This window comes from Hydra vulgaris, chromosome 05, assembly GCF_038396675.1.
Source record: "Hydra vulgaris chromosome 05, alternate assembly HydraT2T_AEP".
In the NCBI taxonomy this organism is placed as follows: Eukaryota; Metazoa; Cnidaria; class Hydrozoa; order Anthoathecata; family Hydridae; genus Hydra; species Hydra vulgaris.
The window spans coordinates 42,607,501-42,634,460 of NC_088924.1; the positions used below are offsets into that span (position 1 = coordinate 42,607,501).

Here is a 26,960-nt window from a genome sequence, read left to right on the forward strand (position 1 = left end):
CAACATTATTTAACAATTCTATTCAACATTATTTATTCTAAAGTTCATTTTTGACACTTTTCTTGTCACCCTGTTGAAAACAGTGAGTACTTACTCAGTTTACTATCTCTCATTCTCTATCTCTTTTAAAACATGGTTTTTTTTTTTAACAAAAGCATTGAATTTCACGAGTTTAAAAAATCAATATTATGTTATGTAACAGAGATATGTTGAATTAACTAAAAGCTTTTTTTCTTCTTTATGTTTTAAAAAATTTATCTGTTTGGGAAGGAGGGGAGTTGATTTTGTAATAATTTACGCAGAGGTACGCAGAAGAAAGAGGAGGTTTTTGAAAACATGCAAATTCATACAAAGAAGGAGGATGCTTTCTGGATGCCTCCAAACATGGTGTTTGTGTTTCTGTTAATTTTAAACAAAAGTTCACTATGTAGGCTATTTTACTTAATTTTAATTATAAAAAGAAAATTTAGCATGGACTTTTTTAGACATAAGATTGCACTTGCAAATCAGCAACTGCATATATAAATAAAACTATAAAAATTAAATATAAATACAGTATATTTTATCTGTAAATTTGTTGTTTAGAAGTTGTAGCTGTGAAATAAATTTTATCTATATAAAAAATTTTCTGCTTGTGGGTGCAGGAATTTTCTTAGATTTTTTCTTTTTTCTTCTAACCATTTCGGTTATTTTTAAATTGTAGATAGTGATTTCAAATTACTACAAGTAAAAAATTGGAAATGCAAATCATTGGATCCTTAATCTGTAAAATCTTTTACAGCTTCATACAACAGTAGCCTTGAAAAATAATATGATATAAAATTTGTTTTAAAATTAAGGTTGTAAACATTTGAGATTGTAAAATCAGGGTTGTAGAGAAATATAAGTTAAAATTTTTAATCACCTGTTTGTCAATTCTTGCAACTTTATAAATGATTTAAGATCTTCTAGTAATTTGAATAGTCACTGAATTTTTTAAGATCTTTAAAGATTAAAGCATGATTTTGTATAGTACATATTTTTTTAGGTAATTTTTATAAATATTTTATTATGATACCAAAAAAAAATCTAAAAGTAATCAAATTGATGATTTTGACAAATTATTTGACAAACAAACATGATTTAAACGTTAAAAAAAATATATATTTTTATTCAACATTTAATTTAGTGGTGTTACTTTTAAATTTTTTTTTAAATACCACTTATGAAGTCTTTTTTTAATTCATGTTTACATTGCTCTTTCTTATGCAACAGACAAACACAACAAACCTTGTTGTCATTTTAAAAATATATTTTGGACTGTTTTAAACAATGTAAACTAACTTAATTAACTGTTTAAACCAATTTAAACTAGGTCTTAAACTAACTTGAATCTAATAAAAATTTAAGTCATTGAAATTTAAATGTTTTGAATTGTTATTTGTTAAGAATTGAAATTTAAATGTTTTGTTTAAATCAAATAATTAAATGATAACATTAAATTTAAATGATTAAATTCAAATGATTAAACAACATTTTATTATTGGTTATATAGTTGGTTGTCAACAACAACTGTGTAAAGAAAAAATTTTCCTTAAGATTACTGGCAATAACACTGTAAGGTTATTTATGACTCTTTTTTTTATAAAGATGAGGCAACTGAAAATAGTTGAGTTCTTTATTTTTTATAAAAATTGCAGTGATAATTTCATAAAGTTTTTTTTATATTTGAAAAGCAGTTCAAAAGTTGTTACAGAAATTTCATAAATAGTTCCTTTTTCATTTTTCAAATTTTCCATGTTTAAATGACGCACTTTCATGAAGATATAAAAGTTGATTAAAATAAGAGAAAGTGCTAAATTTTTAAAATAAGAGAAAATTTTTATGAAAAATATGTAGCATCAATTTGTATACATGGAGTAAAAAAAGTTTTTAGATGCCTGCACAAGCTTTTTCTCGTTACCCAAAACTACCCCAGAGGCATTCAATAACACCAGCTCTGTACTTCTAAGCACCAAGTCTTTGTTTAATCTAAGCTTATATTATAATGTTATAAGCTTTTTAGATAGAACATCATGTTTTATTCAATAGAAAGATTTTCAAAAAATTTTTATGTCTTATCAACTGATAAAAAAATTATAGATAAAATTCTTTTACCTGTAACTAGTGAACAACTTCACTGTCAACATAAAAAAAAAATTTTTTTTAAATAATTCTTGAAGTTTTATAAACTATTATAATTATGCAAAAATTTTAATAATTTATGATTAAATAATTGTTTAGCTTCTTCTAATGCATTTATAATCAGAAATTCGAGAATATTTTATTGGGTAAGTTTTTTTCATATTATTTTTTTTTTAATTTTTTTATATTAGTTTTTTTAGTATATGTGTGTGTGCAGGTGTGTGTGTGTGTATATATATATATATATGTGTGTGTGTGTGTGTGTGTGTGTGTGTGTGTGTGTGTGTGTGTGTGTGTGTGTGTGTGTATGTGTGTATGTATGTATATATATATATATACATATAAATATATATATATATATACATATATATACATATAAATATATATATATATATATATTTATACATATATATATATATACATATACACACATATATATACATATATATATATATATATATGTATATATATATATATATATATATATATATATATATATATATATACATATATATATATATATATATATATATATATATATATATATATATATATATATATATATATATATATATATATATATATATATATATATATATATATAAACATTAAGGGTTTTCAAAAAATTTGAAAAATTTAAAGACTTATTCATCTAATTATTAAAATTTATTTATCTCTTAAGACCCAAATTATTTATCTCTTGAAACCAAGTTGATATTTCCTTTTTTTGTAATTTGGAGTTGTTGTTTTTTTTTGGTCTTTTGGAGACCTTTTTAGCTGATGATAAAATGAATAAATAATGTCCTCAGGAAGAGTTTTTAATAGTTATGTATTGTTTCACAACAGTTGCAAAACATAAAATTTTTATGTGATGTAAGTAACAATATTTTACATTGTTTATCAAGTTTTTCAAATAATAAAAATTAGGAGTTCTTTCTCAGTTCAATTTTAACACTTTAAGAACGGCACCTGCACATTTGAGAGCAACACCTCCAAGAGGAAAAAGAAATATTAAAATGAGGAAAAGCAGAAGATATTGAGTCGACCAATATTTTATAACTAATACGAGTGATTTCAATCAGTTAACAACCATAGAAGAAAATCCACAAGACATATAAGTAGGTTTGTTAAGCATAATTGAAACTAAAAGCATCAAAGGAGCACAAGAATTTGAAATAAGAACAATACAGCAAGAATTTTCAGCGAGGCTATAGACAGATACAGCAAAGACAATACAGCAGAATTTTCACAATCAAATGATGTTGAATTGTGGGAAAATGTAACAGATAAGCAGTATCATACAGTTACAGAAAAAAGGACAATCTGGACAAACTGTTTTTAGATATAATTCTATATTAAATGAACAAAACCTCAGAGGGGCTGTCCATTAATTACGTCAACAATTTTCGGGCATTTTTTACCTCCCCACTCCCCCTTGTCAACAAATTGTCAAACTTCTAGAGACTCCCCTAAAAAATTTTAGGGGAGTCAAAAGAAGCCCCCCCCCCCCTCCTTCTTTGCAAAAAAAAAGAAAAAGTTCCAATGGAAAAACAACAACCATATTTCGAATATTTTGAATAATGTACAACTAAAACAAAAAAGAGAGTTATGAGCTATTTAGAGAACAATTTGAAATTACAAATGCTTGCTTTGAAAAAGAACAATTTACAGAACAATTTGAAATTACAAATGCTTGCTTTGAAAAAGAACAATTTACAGAACAATTTGAAATTACAAATGCTTGCTTTGAAAAAGAAATGAAGAAAAGTAAAAGATATAGAAAAAAGTTATTAAACTTTTAACTTAAGAACATATTTTCAGTTTATAACTACAAAAACTTACTCTGAACAAAAAAATAAAAATTAAAGTGTTTACACCTTATACATTTAAATTAGAACATATTTCAAATTATTGCAACACTTCAATGTGCCAATCCTCCTCCTCCTTCAATCCTCCTCTTCCTTCAATCCTCCTCACTTTAACTTTATAACTAGTTCAATTTTACAGTAAAAGCCAATTATTTCTAATAGAGTTTAGTAAAACGATAAATGCACTTTCCAAATTGTATAAACCAAGGGTTAGCAACCTTATGAGACAGAAGAGCCAAAAGTTGTAATTTACAAAGTTTTAGTCTACTGTGCAAATAAAAAAGATTTATGTAAGTACATGGTGTACATTATATTATTTAAACATTATTACCAGGGGTCGGCAACTTGCAGCTTGCAAGCCTTGTGTGGTTCTTTCTATGCCAAGATGTGCATCATTAGCTACATGCACAAATGTTATTATAGGAGCAACCAACATCTTCATTTCAAATCTTTACAAATCATCTACCAAATCTTTATTTCAATATTATATTAGTATTTGTGCATGGAGCTAAAGAGTCGCATCAATGCAGGTTGCCAACCCTTAGTATAAAAGTTTAAATAATATATTGCAGATTAAGTACTTACATAAATCTTTTTTGCTTGCATTGCAGACTAATCAAAAACAACTTTGAAAATATAATAGCGTTACGAGTAAACATCTTGTGTGTGTTTATTTAGTTCCGTACGTGTCGGATCTTTTTAAAGCACAACACGGTTTTTAAAAAGTAGGAACATAAATACCTTTATTAAAATACTGAAGGTCATCGATTCTCTAAGGCATCAACACAACCAGGCTGTTACACCCTGTTATATCTATAGAATTCCAGCATTTTCCTCTATATCATCTTTTTTCTTCAGTATAAGTTTACAAATTTTTTCCTTGACTACTTTCCATAGGTTTTTTAAAGAATTCAAGTCTGGCCAATCTGCTGGCCAATTTAACACCTCAATATTTTTGCCTTGGAGCCTGGCTCTGGTATTTTTGCCATATGTTTTTAATCACCATTTTGCTGAAATATTAGTTCTCCATCGAATGTTTGAAAGTATTCTTACATACTTTAGAAGGAGTCAATGTATCCTCTATAACATGAATACGCCCCACACCATTCCATCTGAAGCATCTCCAGGCCATGACATACTTGTCATGCTTTATTGTCTGTTTAAAATGCTTTTTTTGCATTAATTCACCTGATCTTCTCCATGTCCAGTGTCTAGCATCTGAATCATTAAGGCATATTTTTATTTCGTGCAACCATAATACCTTCTTCCAATCATCAACAGTCCAGTTTTGATAATTCTTTGCAAATGCAAGCCTCTTTGCAATATGTCGCTTGGTAAGTATCGGTTTTTTGACAAATGCTCTACCATATAAATCATACTCATGCAGCCTGTTTCTAACAGTCCGACGACTTATATTGACTAACTCGAGTTCTCTGAGTTGTTTTGCAATATCTGTTACATTTGGTCTCACAAAATTTCAATCAAAGTGAGGATTTTTTGATCAATTTTTAGAGTTGTTTTTCGTTTTCTTCCTGGCAAACTTTTGAGTACTCCATGCTTTTTAATTCTTCCCAGAGTATCTTGAACAGTTGATTTGTGCATACCAAGCTGTTGTGCTATTTCTCGAACCGTTTTGCCTTCTTTTGAGAGCACTTTAATCTCTTTCCTAGCAACTCCTGTCAATTCTTTACTTTTCACCATGGTAACGGTCCTCAATGGATTCTTAATGTTATTGAAATAGAAATTATGATTTTTATGACTTTTACTTATCTTAAGTATATTATATTAAACTACTAGGATACTTATAAGATCTTATATCATGAACTTTATTGAAGATCTTGACCAAAAATTAGCAGAAAGTAACTGTCTGGATACTTTTTTCCACAGTTATCACAGTTTTTCTTACCGAATCGGTAACTCTAAAAAAAATTTCACAGGTGACAGTTTCCAACCTGTATTAATAAAGTGAATACCGTAACCACACTACAGGTAATTACGCGTGTTTGTTTTATTTGCGTGTGTAGGCATGTTATTTGTTGTCTATATGTTACATTTTTCTTTGTTCCTTATAGGTTGTATTTCGTACAACCTGTTACGTATGATATATACACCATAAGAGTAATTATAAAGGGAATGCTTTAGAGCATTTACTAGCAATTGCGTTGTTTGCGGTTTATTTTAGTTGTTAATGTATTTATAATATAAATTTTCGCTAGAATTTGTAAATAAACGAATTGAATTTACTAAATTCAATTCATTTATTTTAAATTACAGACCTCATATATTGTCATTAAAAACTTTATAAATACGTTAACAATTAATTGTCCTTTAAAACTATTTAAATTGAAAAGTCAATTTAGTGAACATAAAAGACTTCGTATTTGATTGTCATTTTGCTTGCAAAAAGCTTCAATATGTAACAAAAGTTGTATTGTTTTAAATTTTTGTTTGCAAAAAGCCTTAAAAATGGCATCTTTTAATACAAAGTCACCTATTTGGAAATATTATGAAGTTTGTAAGGAAGACAATAAACTAGCAGTTTGTTTGCTGTGTAAAAGCAAGATCTCACGTGGTTGAGAATGAAGGAAAGCAAGCAGGTAATATCATAACTAATTAAATATGTTTTAACAAAACAAATTATTTAAGCTGGTAATTTTTTATTCCTAGTTATTTTGCACAGTATTTTAGTTATTCTAAGTTTTTTTTTTTTTCCAGCTGCAACTTTGAAAAACCACCTTCAAAACAAGCATTCTGAGCAGTACGCTAAATTAACTGAAGCTCCGCCGGAAACCGGCAGCAAAAATGAGGGTTCTCTTATTTATACCGACTCTAAGATACTAGCAGAAACAGGTATGTTAAAAAAGTAACAGTTAACTCTGAAAAAGACAGCTGAAAGGAAATTGTGCTGAGATATTAATGATCCAAAATCAATAAAATATCATTACTTAATTGGAGAATCAATTTTTTTAAACAACAAACCATTATCACTTGTTGAATAGTACGCAATACAAAGTACCTTGGCGCACCTATTTGACTTAGTAAATTATCCTTAATATATTTAATAGAATTTGCACTAAATTTAAAGCTAGTATTTCACAAACAACAGCAGTGTCCGTGACATCTGACATGTGGACATGTCCGCACAACAACCAAAGTTTCTTAAGATTTACTGCGAATCATATATCTCCAGATTTTATTCTTGATCATGATGGTTTAGCAATGAAGCCGTTTTCTAGTTCACATACTGGTACCATTATTGCAAAAGAACTCAATACTATTGCAGAAAGATGAAACATTTCACATAGCAAGATCCATTTTCTTGTCCATGATAGAGAAGCCAATATGATAAAAGGTGTACGATATGCAGAATATGATTCTGCTGTAAATGTAGCACTGAATTCTCAAAGAATAGAAATAACACAGATGGTTCAAGACGAATTGTCACCTATTTTAACCACTCTATTATAGCACAAGAAAAACTAAAATGCATTTATCAAGAACTTAAACTGCCAGGCCACCAAATAACATAAGACGTAAGACTCACGATTATCAGAGCAAAAGCAAGCTGTCTCGTTGTACATAACTGATCATGGTTCTTTAAACAATTTACCACCTGCTCAATAGGAGTTAATGAAACAATGTATCAAACTTCTCAAACCGTTCCACAGTGGGCCAGTAGGTGGACAAAATGGGAAAAATTTTAGTTGTCTAATCTTGAAAACCTATTTAATTTTAGTATCTACATATATTAGGAGAAATCTATTGATAATTTATTTATATTAAATCCCTTAGTTACCAGGACTCTAAGCATTTGAATATTGAGATAAAATTAAAAAAAAAAAAAATTATAAATAAGTAATTAACGGTGACATCAACGTTGTGTTATATTTCAATTACATCTACGTTTTTGAAACAAAAAATTAGTACATGTTATTCTAGAGTATTTAGAGATAAGAAAAACCAATGTGTGAAATAAATTTGTCATAGCATGTTATCTCAGTTATACTTTGAAAATCACAGATTAAAAAAAAAAATTTCTTAAGAAACTTATTTTTTGCCGCACAATAACTAATAATTACCACAATTTGCCATGTGTTGTCTTATATTTATTTGAGCTATATGATGCTTCAATCGAGTTTTAATTGATTGCTCGTCCCCTTAAATCCCCGTTCAGATTTTATGTATGTTTTAACTTGGTTGCTATGGTACTAAATTTTGCATAGCAACAACTCATTTTTACATTAACGTTGTTTTAACAGTATTTTACTTGCGCTAAATACACAATATTGGGGGTATGTATTAAAATGAGATTCAGAATTCTTATGAGGTTAACTTTTTTTGGTTACTATGGATACCTTACTTTGCATAACATAGCAACAACATATTTTCGGTAGTTGTTAGTAATTTAATTACTAACACTGACAGTAATTTAATTACTTTTAATTTTAATTACTAACACTTGTAGTAACTTAATTACTAACAAGTATTAGTAGTCCAGGCGGCATATATATTATAACATTTTACTTTTAAATACAAAATACTTGTTACAATAATTATTTAGATATGGTTTTGTTAAACTTAGACATTCATAATTTTCTCCAAAAAAACAATCTTAGTATTTCAAAACAAAATATTACTGAAGATATATTAAAATTTATTCAGCCAAAATTTGCTGATTTTAAAGACGTTGATTTTAGACATGCTGTTCAACGATTTGTTTACTTGTATAAAAAAAAGTGGAAATCTGCAAACTATACTGTGAAAAATTTTGAAAAGAAGTTTGTGAACTGGCTTAATGAATATTTAATTGTCAGAAAAAAAGACAATGAACCAACTGCAAGTAGACGTGGTCGAAAACCAGTTGCATTTGATAATAGTTCTAATAAAACTAAAAAACGGCGTGTATCTTGTTTAATTGAATCTCATTCATCCAATGAATTATTTTTTGCTGCTAATAAAAAATTTAGAGATGAATCTGTTGTTATTGCTGCCAAGAATGTTTTAAATATATCAAATACAGATAAAGCAACTAAATATTCAGCAGACGAAGCACTGGCTTTAATAATTGATGCAAGTCTGACAAAAGCTTCCTATCAATTGATTAGAAGCGGAGCCTTGGAGAAAGAATATAACATCTACCCCGCTTACAATGATGTCAGAGATGCAAAATTGAAATGTTATCCTGCAAACATAACAGTGGAGGACTATTCAGCTTCAGTTCCTTTAAAAGATTTAATGACTCATACTTTGCAAAGAATCTGTGCAGTTCAGGAACCTGTGCTAAGGCACTTGATATTGAATGACAAAGCAATAAAAACAATGACACTAACGTGTAAGGCTGGTTTTGATGGTGCTACTGGCCAAAGCATTTATAAACAAGTTTTATCAGAACCCGACATTAACAGAGATTTAAAGCGTGAAGAATCATTATTTATTACTTGTCTTGTCCCATTGGATTTGACTGGATTTAACAACAGCAACGAAAAGGTGCCTATTTGGAGAAATCAAAAGTCGTCCTCCACAGCCTATTGTAGACCCATAAGATTTGCATACAAAATGGAATCCAAGGAATCTGTGATTGAAGAAGATCAGTACATTAAAAGTGAGATAGAAAGCTTGGGTATGATTTTATTAGAGGTTTGCGGATCTTCTATTGAAGTGAATTGTATTATTGAACTTACAATGATTGATGGGAAGGTTCAAACAATATTATCTGAAAAAAATAACTCATACCAATGCTGTTCAGTGTGTGGTGTCTCTCCAAAAAATATGAATAGTCTTGATATCCTTAATATAGATTATACTAACAGAGAGTTCAACTATGGTCTTTCCAGTCTTCATGCATGGATTCGATTTTTTGAGATGTTATTGCACATTGCATATAAAAAAGAAACAAGAAAGTGGCAAGCAAGATCTAAAGAACACAAAGAAAAGGCATCTGTAGCTAAACAAAAGATTCAGACTGATTTTATGAACAAAATGGGACTTGTTGTTGATTTCCCTAAAAGTGGTGGTTCTGGAACAAGTAATGATGGCAATACCTCAAGGCGTGCTTTTGCAGCATATGAACAAACAGCTGAAATTCTGGGTATTGACCAAAACCTTATATTCAGATTTTACATTATCTTGGTAACGCTCTCTTCAGGATATGAAATAAACTGCTTAAAGTTCAAGGATTATTGTTTTGACACTTTTAGACTATATGTGTCCCTTTATCCATGGTATTACATGGCTCAATCAGTTCACAAAGTATTGATACATGGACATGACATAATTAAAAGCCTTACATTACCAATCGGACTTATGTCAGAGGAAGCTCAAGAGGCTAGAAATAAAGACTTTAAATCTTATCGCGAAAATTTCAGCCGAAAAACATCCAGAAAAGCAACAAATACTGATCTTATCAATAGACTCCTAGTTTCCAGTGATCCTGTTATTTCATCATTGCGTAAATCAACATCACACCAAACAAATCATAAAGCATTTCCTTCAGATGTTTTACAATTACTTAAACAATCTTCAAACGATATTATTGTTTTATAATTTTTTAATGTAATTTAAAATTGACAATGTTTTCTTGCACTATTTTTTGCTTTTATTATTCCTATAACATTATTTACCTAAATACTCAATTTTTATTCAATATAGGTGGGTCAAAAATCCGATAAGATATTCAAATATCAATTTACCACTTTGTAACTAAGGAAAGTATCCGGTAACTAAGCAATATAAGTATCCATAACAACTAAATTTAAAAAATTACCACTTTTGTAAGAAGTGTGATCTCATATTGGTACTCATGCCAAATTTAGTGAATATAGCACTTATAAAATATCTGCAGATAACAAAAGTAGGTTGTTGCTAAGCAAAATAAAGGTATCCATAGCAACGAAATAAAAAAATATTACCTTTATAAAAAGCGCAGACATCATATTAGTACTCATACTAATTTTAGTGAATATAGCTCTAATATTAAATTAGTTATGAATTTTGTCCAGTAAAAGTGCATTCTGGCCCACTGTGCGTTCGAAGAAAATACAAAAATAACCACCTCGGATACTTCTGAGGTAATTCCACATGTTGTCACGTTCTTAAAATACCTTGGAAAGGAAGAGACAGCACAGAGAACACCGAATTTATCAACAATGAGATCTTTGCTTCAATCTGAACTTGAATCGTCTTTCTGCTTTAATGAAAATGCAAATACCTGGTTGCAACTTTTCTTGACCCTTCCCTCCCTTTTACCCTCCAAAAAAAATGGTGGGGCTTTTTAAAACTAATTTCTTGGTTATAGTAAAAACACAAAAAGCAAAACAAAAAATTCTTATAAAAGCTCTGAAAAAAATTTTGAAGCTTCTGGAGCACCGATGATAATTCATTTCCACTTCGGAAGAAAAAATATGACAATGGAAATGATAAAACAATTGAGATACACAATAGTTTCTGGAATTGTTTTGAGGAAGTTGCTACAGAAAACACGCACACAGATGAAGATGTTGAACAATAAAGTTCAACAGCAAACGAAATTGATTTATTCATGAAAACTGTTCGCCTAGATCGGAAAGCAGATCTTTACAAGTAGTGGTTAGCTAAGGCAAAACAATATCCAAGTCTAGCAGAAATTGCTAAGAATTATTTATTAACTCTAGCTAGAAGTGTGTATAATTAGCCGCTATTTTCGGAAGCAAGTATAAATTTTGAGGAAAAGTGGAATCGTTTGCTATCAACAAATGCCGAAAAAATTGTTTTTATTCGTCATAATTTACCACTGATAGTTTTCAAGTATTTTCAAGTAACTTGTTTTAAATAAAAAAAGTTTGTGAATAATAGAATCTTATAGATTATATTTATTATTTGATTAATCTGTTTATTGTATTATTTATAGTAATATATAGTAATGTAATCTATTTCTAATGCGATTTTTTTTTCATGTTTCGGTATTCGGCCGAATAGTTTGCAATATTTGGCCGAATACCAAATAGTATAAAATGTTGCCGAATACACCGAATACCGAATAGTTGCCGAATATTCGTGGCATCTCTACTTTTGTTCCGTAACTGTGTAAAATGTGGAATCAAATTTTTAACAAAAGTTTGCTCAAGCAGGCCAAAAGCTAAATAAGCATTACACAGTTACAAGTTCAGTGAAAACAATCCTATAAGCTACGTTGTACACTGCCATGATATCTTCACTGCCAGCAATAAATATTCTGATTCTGCTGTTTTGAAACTTGGAATTGATGGAGGATGATCATTTCTGAAAGTTTTACCCTCATCATGATTATCATCTTTCTAATGGTTAATCTTTGGTCTGGAAAGGAATGGCCATCAGCCCTGCATATTCTACTACAACCTTACCATGATGGAAACTTCAATGGGAATGATTGCATGGAGTTTTTGGGAAACTTAGACGAATCGCAAAAGCTTTCTGATGCCACCATCTTCATTCAGGCCAATTCCTTTTTAAAAATGTGATGTCAGCATGCTTTAGCGCACAGCTGGATTCAGACTTTGGGTAAAAAATTTCCAAATTCAGGGACAGCTACATCAAACTCCCAATCTCCATCACACAAAAAGTACATGCCGTTTTTCACTATGTGCTACAATAACAGAACCTAACCTTCAGTGAACAAGCAACAGATGTTTTGTAGTAATTTTTGTAACTCTTCATTCAAATTACAAAAATTACTGGAAGAGATTCAAAAGAGATGTCAATCATCCAAACTAATCACAATTTTTCGGATGTGTAATTGATTTTTAGATACGTAATTGCTAGAAGATTTAAAAAGAAATCCTGAATTGATAAATAATATATTTGTTATTTTATCATTAAAGATGATTAAATTACAATAAAATTTTAGTTTTTAGACTATTTTCAAAAAAATACTTTTTTTTGTTCCAAACATTCAGAAATACTTTTTATTAGATGAGTTTTCTTTGTAGGACAAAGTTTTGTTCGACATTTTGTAAAAAAAAGCAAAACTTACCATAGGAAAATATTGGTAGAAATGTTAAAGAACTAAATTTGGAAAAAGTCTCACGGACGGTGTTGGTATGAAACCTAGATGTATCTAAAACCATCCCACAAAAGAACTTTTTCGGGGTATTTCGTTGGCATTACTCTCCGAAGAATCGTAACTACCTTCTTCATGGGTTCTCGATCAGAAATAGCATTTTAGTGCTTCTGAAATATTTCTAAACCCTTATTCCAATTAGAAAATTTAATTTTTGCAAACACATTTTTTAGTATCAGTAGGCGTATATCAGTGGCATATGTAGTTATAATATTTTACTAGATAAATATGTTTTTAGTATATAGTATCAGAGGCGGCAGAGCCAGCAGGTGATAAATTAGTAGCATGACCAAGAAGTAGAAGTTTAATTAGTAGCAGTAGCTCCAGTAGCTGCAGAGCCAGCAAAAGCTGAAGCAGAAAAAGTAATGGAGCAAATAAAAACATTTGACTTGTTTTCCTTCCACACCAGTTTTCATTTTAAAGTCAATGAAATAAAACATATAAACCATCGTTATGTAATGTTACTATAAATATTGCAAATTTATTTTTGACTTCTAAACTAAGAAATGCATAAATAACTTTATTAATTTGCTTTAAATAGTTACAAAAATTTAAAGAGTTCAAGTTATTAACTAAACTATTTTTGTAAAAATTTGAGTCAATAATCAGTGTTACCTTTTTTATTTATTTGTATCATTTCATATGTATTTATTTGCTCTTATCTATGACATGCGGCGTATTTTTATAAAACCGTGGCTTTATAAAAATACTTTACATAGAGAATACTTTGAGTTATGTTGGAGTTATATGAAAAAAAAATTCTAAAAAACTTAAGTTTATTATATCATTTTTTTTATAGGCAGCGCCTGTCATGAAGATCCCAACGAATTTTTGACAGACTTCCCCGCAACATGTTTGACATCGTGATGCGACCGACAAGCATCAATAGATGCGTACCAACAAGCAACAACCAACAAGCAGAGAAGTTTTATGAGAGAATAATTATAAGTTCTCACAAAATTGTTGTTTATGTTGTTTTTTATTTACTATTTTTTTTCAAGAAAAGTATTGTTGGTTTTTTTTCTTTTTCTTTACTTTTTTTTTTTTTTTATCTAAAAATTATGCTGACAATATGCGAATTTCTTTTAATTATTCAAATAATATTTCAATATTTTAGAAATATTCCAAACTAGGACACAATATGAATCTAATATTAGCTTTCTTGTTCTTAAATATAATAAATTTGTTTCTATATACAGTAAACTTTCTATAGCGGAAAGATCCACCGTAGTTTTTCTTAACGGTTGCTAAGTGGACCATTAGTGGCAGCTGCCAAAAGTAGCTAATAGATAATTATCGACTACATCACATGTTGGAGGTTTATTGACTAGCCACTTATAGCGAATGCCACTAGGGATCCATTTGGTAACCGGTTAGCAAAACTCAAATGAACCTTTCAAAATGCCTGTACAGGTCCACTACAAAAATGATTGGCGGATAGTTCATAAAGCTGGTTTATTAATTTCAAAAGGATACTTGGACACTGTTAGATGCCTAGACACCAAAAGTAAAATTTTTAAATAAAATGATTTATATTAAGAAAACATTCATAAATTTCTATTTCTTTGTTACGTTCTTTTATCTTATGCAATTTTGGGTGAAAGTTTCTTGTACATAACTTTCTATCTAAGACTAAAGTTATGAGTTTTTTAAAACATGCGATTTCTATTGCCGTTAGCCGTAGAAAATGCTGGTTGTATATTAAACTTACTCGTGGATGATTGCTGTTTTTGACATTACTATAAATAACAAACTTGTTTGAGTTTTTTTTATTATTATAATTATTTGTTATTAAGGCGCTTCAAGAAGTCCTTATTACAGAGTATCACGCAGTAGTATTTAATCAGGAAGCACACGTCTACTCTTCTTGAAGGCTTATTGCGTCTCTGAAAATATCTTGGGGCACCTAAATGAAATTAAAAAAAAAAAGTTATTACTAACACAATATTAAAAAAGTTTATCATTCTAAACATTTTGCTATTTTTGCTGATGAAGCCTCTGACACAGTTAAAGTAAAGAACAACTATTATTAATTATTTGGTTTGTTGATTCAAAGTTAAATAAAAGAACTTATAAGTTTTTTAGATTGCACAAACTGATGATACTAGTTAAGGATTATTTTATGTTTTGTTAAAAGTATTTCAGGTCTTTCTTTAGATATCATGAGTTGCAGAGGGCATTAAATGATGATGCTGGAGCAATCGATAGTCGCACTAAAGGTTTGTCTTCTTGTATTTTAAAATCGAACTAAAAAACTACATATGCTCATTGCAGCAGTCATAAGATTAATCTAGCTATTTGTGTCTCGTACAAAGTGAAATATTTCAAGAATCTTTCTGCACACATTGATGAAGTATCATACTTTTTAAACTTTTACCTAGACAAAAGTTAGAGGAGCATATTGAAATTACTGTTCCGTTGGCAGTTAAAAAAACAATTAAAAGGTTTTTGTAGAGCGCGTTGTGTATAAAAAGTAATTGGTTCGGATAATTTTTCAAGAACTTTGTGCTTGTTCCTACAAAAATGATTTCAGAAGTTCAATTTTTTGGTGACATTAGAACGACTCCATCAAATCTTTTAGTGATTTTTGTGAAACAGATTTATTGAATTCCATTGCTTTACTTTATCAGCTTTATTTATAACAAAATTTCAGATTTCTGGTTAAATTTAAAAAGGTGATATTCATTTTAACAGTGCAGAGTTGTTAAAAGTGGTAAATTTTTCTGCTTGTGAAAACATTGAAAATTTACTTGCTACCTTTCCATTAACTTTATGTGAATGTTAGTGCACATTTTCTTTACTTTGGCGCCTGAAAAATTATATGCGAAGAACCATGGTACAGGACCGCCACCCAAAGGGGTTGTCCATAAAGTACGTACGCTTTTATTTCGACCTCTCTTCCCCCCTGCCTCCTCGCATTTTGCTATACGCTTTTTTTGAGTACCCTCCACCTCGCTAAAAGTACCTTCGCTTTTAACCTACCTATCCAACATTTAATAATATTTTTTTAAGTGTCTGCTTACTTTTATGATTGACCCCTGCTCTCTATCTCATATACGCCATTTGCAGACCCCTCTTCCCCATTTGAGCGTACGTACTTTATGGACGATTCCAAATGGTTTAGTTTTGATGAATATTTGTACGGAGTTGGTTATGGACATAAAAAAACACATTGATAAGTTTGCTACGAGTAATCGTAATTAAATTTAGTTAGCTTTTAAACAATTTAAAAATAAATATAAAATATAAAAAAAAAAATCTTTTTAAATTTTTTTTTTTATATTTTATATTTATTTATATTAAAAGTTTTTTTGTCACTCGTAAAAATTAGCCGGCTATTTTTGTAGCCATGCATTCTTATAAAACATTTAGCATAAAGCAAGTATGAATATATTGTATTTTTGCAAGGAATACATTGTTAAGTTGGGTTCACATATACCGTTGTTTCTGACACCATCAATACCTCCTTAGTGTTAAGAGGCCAGTTTTTTCACAGCTCATGTATAAAAGCTTGCGTTTCTGTTATGGTTATGAGTCGTGTGTGTATTATAAATGTTTTACTCTTATTTTATTAAAATGGTTAAATAATAGTTAGAATTTCTTTGATTATTTATATTAGGTTTTTCTAAAAATATGCACAACTTTCTCTCGTGCTTCTTGTTGGTAAGATGTATTTGCAAAAAGTAGCCCGATATCAAAGTTGAAAAAAGTTTTGTCAAGACTGAGAAAGTAATCATTTTAAAGAAGTTGCTTTTGTTTTTATGATTGTATGGCTTCAAAAATGAATTCTTATATTGTAAAATCCTCAACTTTGCAAAACAGGTTTATGGTTGAATAAAGAATATGATGAGTGTATTAGCTTAATCCACTAATCTGAATTTTAAGTAAGAGCTGTTGTTACCGATAACCATTCTTCCAATATTAATGCATTTTCAGAGTTTCATAGAGCATATAGATTGGAGATAGAAAACTATTTATTTATTATCCAGTTTATAAAGGGGTATCTAAAACATACATATTATTTGATATACTCTGTTTAATAAATAAATATAAGAAACAATTTGTTGAATGCGTAAAATGTTTTTCCTTCTTTCTCATTTAATTTTTCAGAAACAAAGTTAAAATTACTGCTAGTTGCACTGCTGGGAATATATTTCATAAACTTTATGAAAAAGATCAATTACTAAACAAGAACTAAAAAAGCACGAAAAATTATCAGGTCACTTAGCGTGGAAACAACAAACAAGTTGTCAACCTTATATTTTAATTTATTTTATTTTTTTATTTTTATTTTTATTAATTTTTATTTTTATTAATTTTTATTTTTATTAATTTATTTTATTTCAACCTTATATTTTAATTTAATTTATAACTTAATATTTGATGAAACAACTGCAGCTGCATTATTGAGTTAATTTTCTGAAATTAATAATGCAGCTTAATTTTTATCATTGTTTTATAAGTAATTTATCACACTTAACTTAAAGCAGAAACTTAATACATCCAATCAACTCGACAATGCTGCTGTGAAAGGTGATAACAAATCCACACTTTGTGGAGAAATTGCAAATTGTATAGAAATTTGGTCAAAATATGAATATTTTACATCAACCACACAATCTTTTCATGGTATAGTTACAACACTTTAATTAAATCATTCTTATGAATAATTTGCTCAAAGAAAGCTATACATTTGTTCTTACTTCAATTATAAAAATGGATCCTTTGGAGCTATATTTTAGTAAAAATAGATAAATGAGCAGTGATAGGTTTTTTGTGAGTCTTTTAGATATGCGCATTAGTAAAAAGATTTTGGCAGAAGTCTGCTCAAGAACGGTTTAATTTTCTGGTAAGAAAATATTTATCTAACATTTGATAATCCTAATTTAAGAATAACATAGCATAGAAGGTGCTAGCACTATAGCAAGTTATTTTGTTAAAAAATTATAAAAAAAAGATTTGGATGTTAAACTTTTGATCAAAAAAAGCATTATTGTCAATAATAAATACCTGAAAATATTATACAGAGGAGAACTTGTATAATATAGAACTTTAATTCCTGATGAATTAAAAATATATGTAGAACTAAAAGTATATGTAGAACTTTAATTCCTGATGAATTAAAAATAGCTAGAGTTTCACCAATATTTAAAGGTGGAGACTTACTTAATGTTAGTAATTACCGTCCAATATCTGTTCTCTCTGTTTTCTCAAAGATTATAGAGAGAATTCTTTATAATAAAATTTTTAATCATCTTTCTCAAAATAATATCCTATACAAAAATCAATATGGGTTTAAAAAAAATAACTCCACTGAACACGCTATACTCCAAATAACACAATATATTACTGAATCATTTGAAAGTTCCAAATTTACTTTAGGCATTTTTATTGACTTGTCTAAAGCCTTTGATACGATAGATCATAAAATTCTTTTTAAAAAACTTAAATATTATGGAATCTCTGGCAATGTTTTGAAGCTTTTAAAAAGTTATTTAAGTAATAGAAAGCAATTTGTTCACTATGACGTATCATCGAAATCAAACTTGTTAGATGTAACATGCGGAGTTCCTCAAGGGTCTGTCCTAGGACCTCTCCTATTTCTCATTTACATAAACGATCTTTATGAAGCATCTAATTTAATGACAATTATGTTTGCTGACGACACGAATTTTTTTTATCTCATAGTAACATAATTACCCTATTTCAAAGTATGAACATAGAATTAATTAAAATTTCAGAATGGTTTAAATAAAATAAGCTTTCTCTTAACATTGAAAAAACAAAATGGTCTCTTTTTCATCCATACTACAAAAAACATCTTCTACCAAGTGAATTGCCTGCTCTTTTTATAGATGACATTCAAATTAAAAGAGTAACGGCTACAAATTTTTTAGGGGTTTTTATTGATGAAAATCTGACATGGAAAAAACACATTGAAAACTTATCCTCTAAAATTTCCAAAAGTATAGGAATACTATTTAAAATAAGAAGCATGCTAAATAAACATACTTTAATTCAGCTTTACCACTCTTTTATTCATTGCCATCTAAACTATGCTAATGCGGCTTGGGGTAGTGTAAGTAAAACTAAATTCGAACCACTTTATCGCCAACAGAAACATGTTGCACGACTTATTAATTTTAAACATCGATTTTATCATGCTAAGCCTCTTTTAAACGAAATGAATATTCTTAATATATATCAACTTAATATTTTTAATGTGTTGTGTTTTATGTTTAAATGTAAGCCTCGCACATCTCCATTTTCTTTTCACAATTTATATTCTTTAAAAGTTAAAAATAAATACAATTTGCGTAATGAAAATTTTATTCTTCAACCAGTTTTCAAAACTAATTTTGGTAAATTTTGTATTTCATTTAGAGGAGCATTTTTATGGAACAAAATAGTGTTAAAACTTTTTGATTTCTCTCATGAATGGAACTTTTTCTTATTTAAAAGAAAATTGAAAGAAATTCTTTTCTCAGTTGAAAACATTCTGATATATTTTTAAGTTTGTTTTGTTTTTTATTAATACTCTTAGGAAATATTTTATTGTAATTTATATATACGAAATCTTTTATCTTAACTTATATATATATATATATATATATATATATATATATATATATATATATATATATATATATTATATATATATATATATATATATATATATATATATATATATATATATATATATATATATATATATATATATATATATATATATATATATATATACGTATATATGTATGTGTATTTGTGCGTATTATTTGTATGTGTATATATATATATTGATGTGTAAGTATATTTATTTACATGTTTGTATGTTTAAATATGTATAAATAATTATATTTGTATTTATGTGTGAATATTTGTCTATGAATTATTAAAGGATTATTTATTATTTAAAATCTGTTTAGGCGGTTCTCGATGACAAGATCTTATGATCTTCTGCGAGTATCCGCGTTCTTGTTGTAACGTAAACAAAATTGTAATTCTGACTATACGTATTTTATTCATTCTTATATTGTAAAACTTATTTTGAATAAATAAAAAGAACAACAACAAAAAAAAAAAAAAACTTATATATCCAAGTCAACTTCTGATGAACTTTATTTGTCATATATAGACTTATTATAGCAGTGCTAATTTTACAAGTGAGAATCACCAAGAGTGGGAAATTAAATATAGATCTCTTATTACTAAAATTATTTTTTTTAAAATAATTTGCAAAAAAGAAATTAAGTATTCAGTAAGCAAAGATCAAGTGAAAGTATTTTAAAAAAAGGCAAAGATCCAATAAATATTCCTTGTAAAAAGGTATTTCTTCACTCCTTTTAACCCATATCCTACCACGATCCCCATTTGGGGATTTTTGGTTTTAGTTAACAGTAGTTGGTAGTGGAGGCCATTTTTTGTAGTTGGCAACATATTAACTCTTATAACACTTCATTTAAGTGACGTGTGTCAAAAAAATGCTACTTTTGCCTGTTGTTTTGAATTTAGAAGTCAAAAAAGTGAAAACACTGAGGTAAGTTATGCATAAAGTTAATACTGTATTTCAAATACATAAATTTTCAGTTGTTTATGATTGAATACATTCAACATTTGTCACATGGTTAATTTATAGGTTATAATAATCATGTGTAGTGTAAAGTTTGTTTTTAAATCATTATATTTAAAATTATAGTCATTTTAATGCTGATACCCATTTGGGATCATGGCAGATACAATGTTAAAAGTTGATGATATTTCATAGTATTAGTTATTTGCCTATATCTACTTGCCAATAACAAATAATTTTATCTAATTTCTAGATATGGATACCAGACAATTTCTCTCACTTACTCAATTAGAAGATATGATTAATGACCCGAATTTCTTTGATGAGGATGAATCAGATGCAGTTGTAGATATTGTTGAACTTCCACCCGATAACGTTGATGTGGTATCCGACTTAGAAGACTTATATGAAGATGTTTTAGAAGATACCCGTCCAAGAGACGTACCTGGTAGAGTAGAAGTACATTATTGTGCAATTCCGATAGCATCTACGTCTAGTGGTTGTCATACAGCATCTACATCTACGCAATCAGACGAAACGATTCCACCAACTAAGCGCCAGAAAAAAATGCTGACTTTGCAAAGGAGATGGGCGAAGATAATGAAATTTTGGAAATAAGAGAAAATCTTAAAACAACACTGGCAGGAAAATCTCCCGTTGAAGTATTTGAGTCATTGAGGAACGAAAACGTTATGGATTACATTGTGAAGCAGTCCGTGATATATGCAGTGCAGAATAACCGCCATCACTTTACTTTCTCTGTAGACTGTTTAAAAAAATTCATTGGTTTTCTGTTGCTTACAGGATACCATTCTTTGCCACAAGAGCACATGTACTGGTGTGAGACGAAGATGTATGTATTGAAATTGTGCAAAAATGTTTAACAAAAAATAGATTTATTGAAATAAAAAAGGAATTTACATTTCAATGATAACTCTGAAATTGGAGTTCAGAAAACTACAAAGAGTTTTAAAATAAGTCCACTAATAACTAAAATGAACGAACAATTTAAAAAATTTGGTGTGTTTTCGAAGAATTTGAGTATCGACGAACAAATGATCCGTTATTATGGCCATCACTATTTGAAACAGCTCATAAGAGGAAAGCCGATAAGATAAGCTGATACGTATGAGGTAAATGGATTGGGTGCGTCCGTTATTTTAAAAAATATTTCAGTTATCACAAATCCATCGAATCATGTGTTTTATTTTGAACTTTTTTACAAGTTTTGAGCTAATGAAAGATCTGAAAGAAAAAAACATTGCAGCTACTGGTACAGTACGTTCAAACCGTATGAACAGTTGTCCCATAAAGTCTGACAATGAAATGAAAAAAGAACATCGGGGCGCATTCGATTATTGCTTTGATGTGAAAAATCAGATATTTGGGGTAGTATGGAAAGACAACAATTGTGTAAAAATGTTGTCAAACCACCAAGCTCTGCAACCACTACAGAAAGTTAGCAGATGGTCAAGGACGGAGAAAAAGCAGGTAAAAATCCCTCAACTGCAATGCATACAACGCTACAATAAATATATGGATGGAATGGACAAATTGGATTGGTATATCAATAAGTACAGAATCGAAATAAGATTAATGAAATGGAACTTTTCTATTTTCACAAATCTTATAGATATGACTGGTGAGCACACATGCATTATACTGTCTAGCAAACAATACGAACATACCGCTGCTAGAATTTAGAAGAAATATCACAAGGGCCTACTTGCGAACTTCTTCAATTATTTCGAACCCAAAATATGCTGGGAGGCCATGTTTACAAAAATTGTCGCAAAATCGAATTTCTGAGTATATTAGGAAAGATCCCGTTGGACACCATATAGAAAGGACGGAGGAAGGAAAACAAAGAAAATGTGCCGTTTGCAAAAAGAACACGAGGAAACAATGTTCCAAATGCAATGTTGGCCTACACATGGATTGCATGAGAGATTGGCATACACTATAATTTATAAAACTATCATATAATCTAATAAAATATTATAAACAAAATTATCTATTATTTTACACTATACCAGCCACGATCCCCAAATGGAATCGTGGCTGGTATAGTGTATAATCGTGGCTGGTATAGCGTATAATCGTGGCTGGTATAGCGTATAATCGTGGCTGGTATAGCGTATAATAATTATTATAAATATTATTTTTTTTAACAATGTTTTTTTTTTTTTATTAATTTAACTTGGATAAATACTTTTCCAGTTAAAAAAACAATTATATTTTACAAAATAAATGTTTTAAAAAATTTGGCAGGTAATGGGTTAATTTCAATTATGATTATTACAAACCTTTGATTTTATTTTTAACGGAGAGTTTTAGGTAATATTAGCAACATGTAAGGTTATGTTTAGAACAAGGCCTTCTTAAACAGGCCACGGCATCTCATTTTCCGTAAAATTAGAGAAGGCCGACTTTTTTTACAGGGAAGTATAGTTTTAATAAGGATTTTTGTTGTTTGATTTAAACTATTATAATCAATCAATCATTTATTTCACTTTATAAAATAAAATTAATACAAAGTTAGGATCAGTCACAAACAGTTATGTAACTGACAAAAAGTGACGACCTACAAATATTACCCGTAAACTTGAAAAAGTATATAAACTAAATAGTAAATTAATAATAATAATAATAAAATTAATAATAATAATACAGTAATAATCATTGGTATATAACAATAGTAATAACAGTAACAATTATAATAATAACAATAGTAATTTACAACAGTAACAATAATAATAATAGTAATGTCAATTATAGTGATAATAATAATACTTATCAATAACAATAACAATAAGGGCATAGAAGTGGTCATTTAGGGAAGTACTATAAATAATACCATATAAACTATACATACATACATACATACATACATACATACATACATACATACATACATACATACATACATACATACATACATACATACATACATACATACATACATACATACATACATACATATACATACACACATATATACATATGCAAACATACATACATACACATACACACAATACATGCATATACACAATCACACATATGCATATATGTAAATAAACACATTATACATACACACATACATACACACAATGCACACTCAGGTTCATATAAATATGTACATATATGGAAAGAATAGTAAGGAGTAGAAGAAGAGATAAATGAATAATGATTAATCACCGTGAATGAAATATTTATTTTGTTGAAAAAGAAAAAAACATATCTTTAATATAATATGAGCATTGTGGACCAGTACCTAAGTTTTGAATGTATACAACCTTAGATGATTCTGGAGATATTTGTTTTAATGGATTTAGCCAACTTTTATTTAAGTTATTAATAAATAAATTTAGTTATCTTATTAATAGTGAAACAGAATCTAAGTGAGCAAATTATATCAAGCTTTATTAGATAAAACAATATTTTCTTTAAAAGACATTTCAGATGCATTGCATATTTATTCAATATCTTAATCAGTATATTTTGATCTTATAGAGAAGATTGTTTTGCCAAGTGTACGAGAGTTACAACGGATGACAAACAAAGTGAATAAACTTTGTTTAAAGATACTGAATATTTAAAAATGATATTTATGCTTCAGGAATTTCAAAAATACTGCTTTATCTTGGCTGATAAGGTGTACATAAAACCTGGGCTACAGTAGTACAGTACACAAAAAGCTGTCACCAAAACCAATTGACCAAAAAATGTTGGATTAGTTCTTTAAGTTTTTTGTGATGAAACAGTTGCAACGTTACATGTTAAATTTCCTAAAGCTGAAGATACAACACTTTTCATTAAAACAGTTGTCAAGTGATGGCTTATTGTAAAGTAAAGCAAAAGGTCTAGATATTAAATTAAATGATATTCGAAGAAAACCTATTACTTCAGTCAATGATTGGCAAATAGATTTCTTAGAGAACTATATTTCTTAATTTTATGAAATTTTAAAATGAGTAAATTCAAAATTAAGAGTGAAAAAGGTATCCATGGATACTGAGAGTGCTTAGCAAGAAACTTCTAAAAGATCAGCAAGCTGTGCAAAGTATTTGTTAAATTACTCATGTATTTTTAAAACATATGCAATCAGATGCACTAGAAAAACGATTTGGGAAATATTGGCAAGGGTCAGGTGGCACATATCTAATAACTGTGCAAACTGTTATTCAAAAATTTTAAATTGATAAAACTAGAAAGTTGCTAGACGAGCAAGCAGATCTTACAAAACTTCCTCCTGCTCACCACCACTGTGATGAGTGTGAGCTTGTTGTGGAATTTGATATGTCAATATGTGAAAATTGTGAAGATCAGTATATATTGCAAGTTTTATTGCTTTCAAACTTCCAGAGTTATATTGTATACAATTTTATTTCAATTTTAGGGGAAACAGACAACTTTGATATGTTTCAAAAATATGGAGCTTTGATTAGTTCTTTTAACAGAGGACTAACTAAGAATTAACTAAGAAAACCTTCTGACAATTTAGTGTTCTTAGTTATTTATTATTTTTTTATATTTGATGTGACACGTGAATTTTTATTAACTGTAATAGTAAATTTCAATTGCTTTTTTGAAGTATTAAAAACGTTTGCTACATTTTGGCAAACATTTTTTGAAATAATAATTGTAAAAAACACTCTGAAGATTTTGGGAAGGAATTTTTAATAAAACAAGCAAAACTTTTAACCTCAAAATAAAATACTTTGAGTCAAAAAAGTCAAAATAATTTTTTTTAAAGTTAATATAATGGTTTGTTTTTATCAAAAAATTGTATTATTTGTATAACATGTGTTAAACAGGCAAAATAAACACATAAAAGTGAGATTCATTTTTTAACAAAAATCAGAACTATTTAAATCTTTGTTAAAATTAACTTATTTCTAATCGTAAAAATAATTCCAACAATATTTGCTCCCAAAATTTAATCAAAATGTGTTGTCTTAACAAAGTTCTTTATTTGTTTCTTTATTTGAGAAAAGCAAAGATAAAAAATAATTTTAACCGTGAGAAAGACGGCCTTTGCTAATTTTACGGAAAATGAGCGGTCGCGACTTGTTTAAGAAAGCCTTGGTTTAGAAACATGTTGATATATAGCTATCTGAAAGCCTATTTCAGTATTCTGTGATACTAGAATAAACTGAAGCTCGTAATCAGTTAATTTAATTTAGTTTAAAAACTTTATTTCAAGTTGATTTTTACAAGACAGTTTTAGTTAACACTAAAATAATGTAGATCATTACATTTAACTTTATAGACAGTATACACACACACGCATAAAAATGTCATAAAAAAATTACAATTATTTCATTAAAAAAAAAAATGTCATAAAACTTTACAATTGTTTCAATTTAAATATATATATATATATATATATATATATATATATATATATATATATATATATATATATATATTTATATATATATATATATATTTATTGTAATACAACCTTAACTAAAGATATAAGTCAAAGTATAAAGATAACTAAAGATATAAGTTAAAGTATAAAAAAAAAACAAAATTTTAAAAACGACAAATTTTGCAAGCGCAATTATTACCATACCAGTTCTTGATATGTTTTTTGAACACCTCAAGACTTTTTGCGGACATTGCCTCATTATTTAGAGCGTTCCAGAGCGAGGTGGCTCTATATAATGTACAGCACGAATTATTATATATATGGAGCATTAAGGAGGTAGAATGAGTTTTTTGCTACAACGGAGTTTATACAAAGATTTTATATAGTAAAAAGGTTTTTAATAAATATTGGATTTAGACGATTAATAGATTTAAAAGTTCCGATCATAAAAAATCTCATATTTCTTATATGGATTCTTGGACTATTATGAAAATTTAATAATTCATCTAGGGACAAACCAAATCTTTTATAGACTATAGTTAGCGAAAAATCCTGCACAAAATAATGCAAAGTACTCAAAGAATATCTAACTATTATTTAACCATTTTAATAAAATAAAACATTTATAATAAAAACACGACTCATAACCATAACAGAAACTAAAGCTTTTATACAAAAGCCGTAAAAAACTGGCCTCTTATTTTTTCACGGAAAAACAACAAATCAGGCCATGTAGTTAGAGTAGGCCATGTTATTATATTGATAATGCTTTTGTTTTTTGAATCGATTTTTTTCAGATTTCATATTTTCATCAGCAAGATTTAATAAAATAAAGATTTGTCTAAATATCTCTTTATAAAAATTAAAGTTACATACAGATATATATATATATATATATATATATATATA

General features: G+C 28.4%; 2 protein-coding genes across 3 annotated transcripts in view; both read left to right on the forward strand.

The window, feature by feature from the left end:
* Positions 1–14,124, forward strand: part of LOC101234658 (uncharacterized) — a 119,733-nt gene extending 105,609 nt beyond the window's left edge. For both annotated transcript variants that reach the window (XM_065798252.1, XM_065798253.1), the window contains exons 10-11: positions 2,263–2,309; positions 13,904–14,124. In XM_065798252.1, coding sequence (XP_065654324.1) covers positions 2,263–2,309; positions 13,904–13,939 — 83 coding nt within the window. In that variant the 3' untranslated portion in view covers positions 13,940–14,124. The remainder of the gene's footprint in view (positions 1–2,262; positions 2,310–13,903) is intronic.
* A 7,747-nt stretch (positions 14,125–21,871) lies between these two features.
* Positions 21,872–22,378, forward strand: LOC136080392 (piggyBac transposable element-derived protein 2-like). Its single transcript, XM_065797009.1, has one exon. It carries the CDS (start codon positions 21,872–21,874, stop codon positions 22,376–22,378), a length of 507 nt encoding a protein of 168 aa, XP_065653081.1.
* Positions 22,379–26,960: the final 4,582 nt, after the last annotated feature.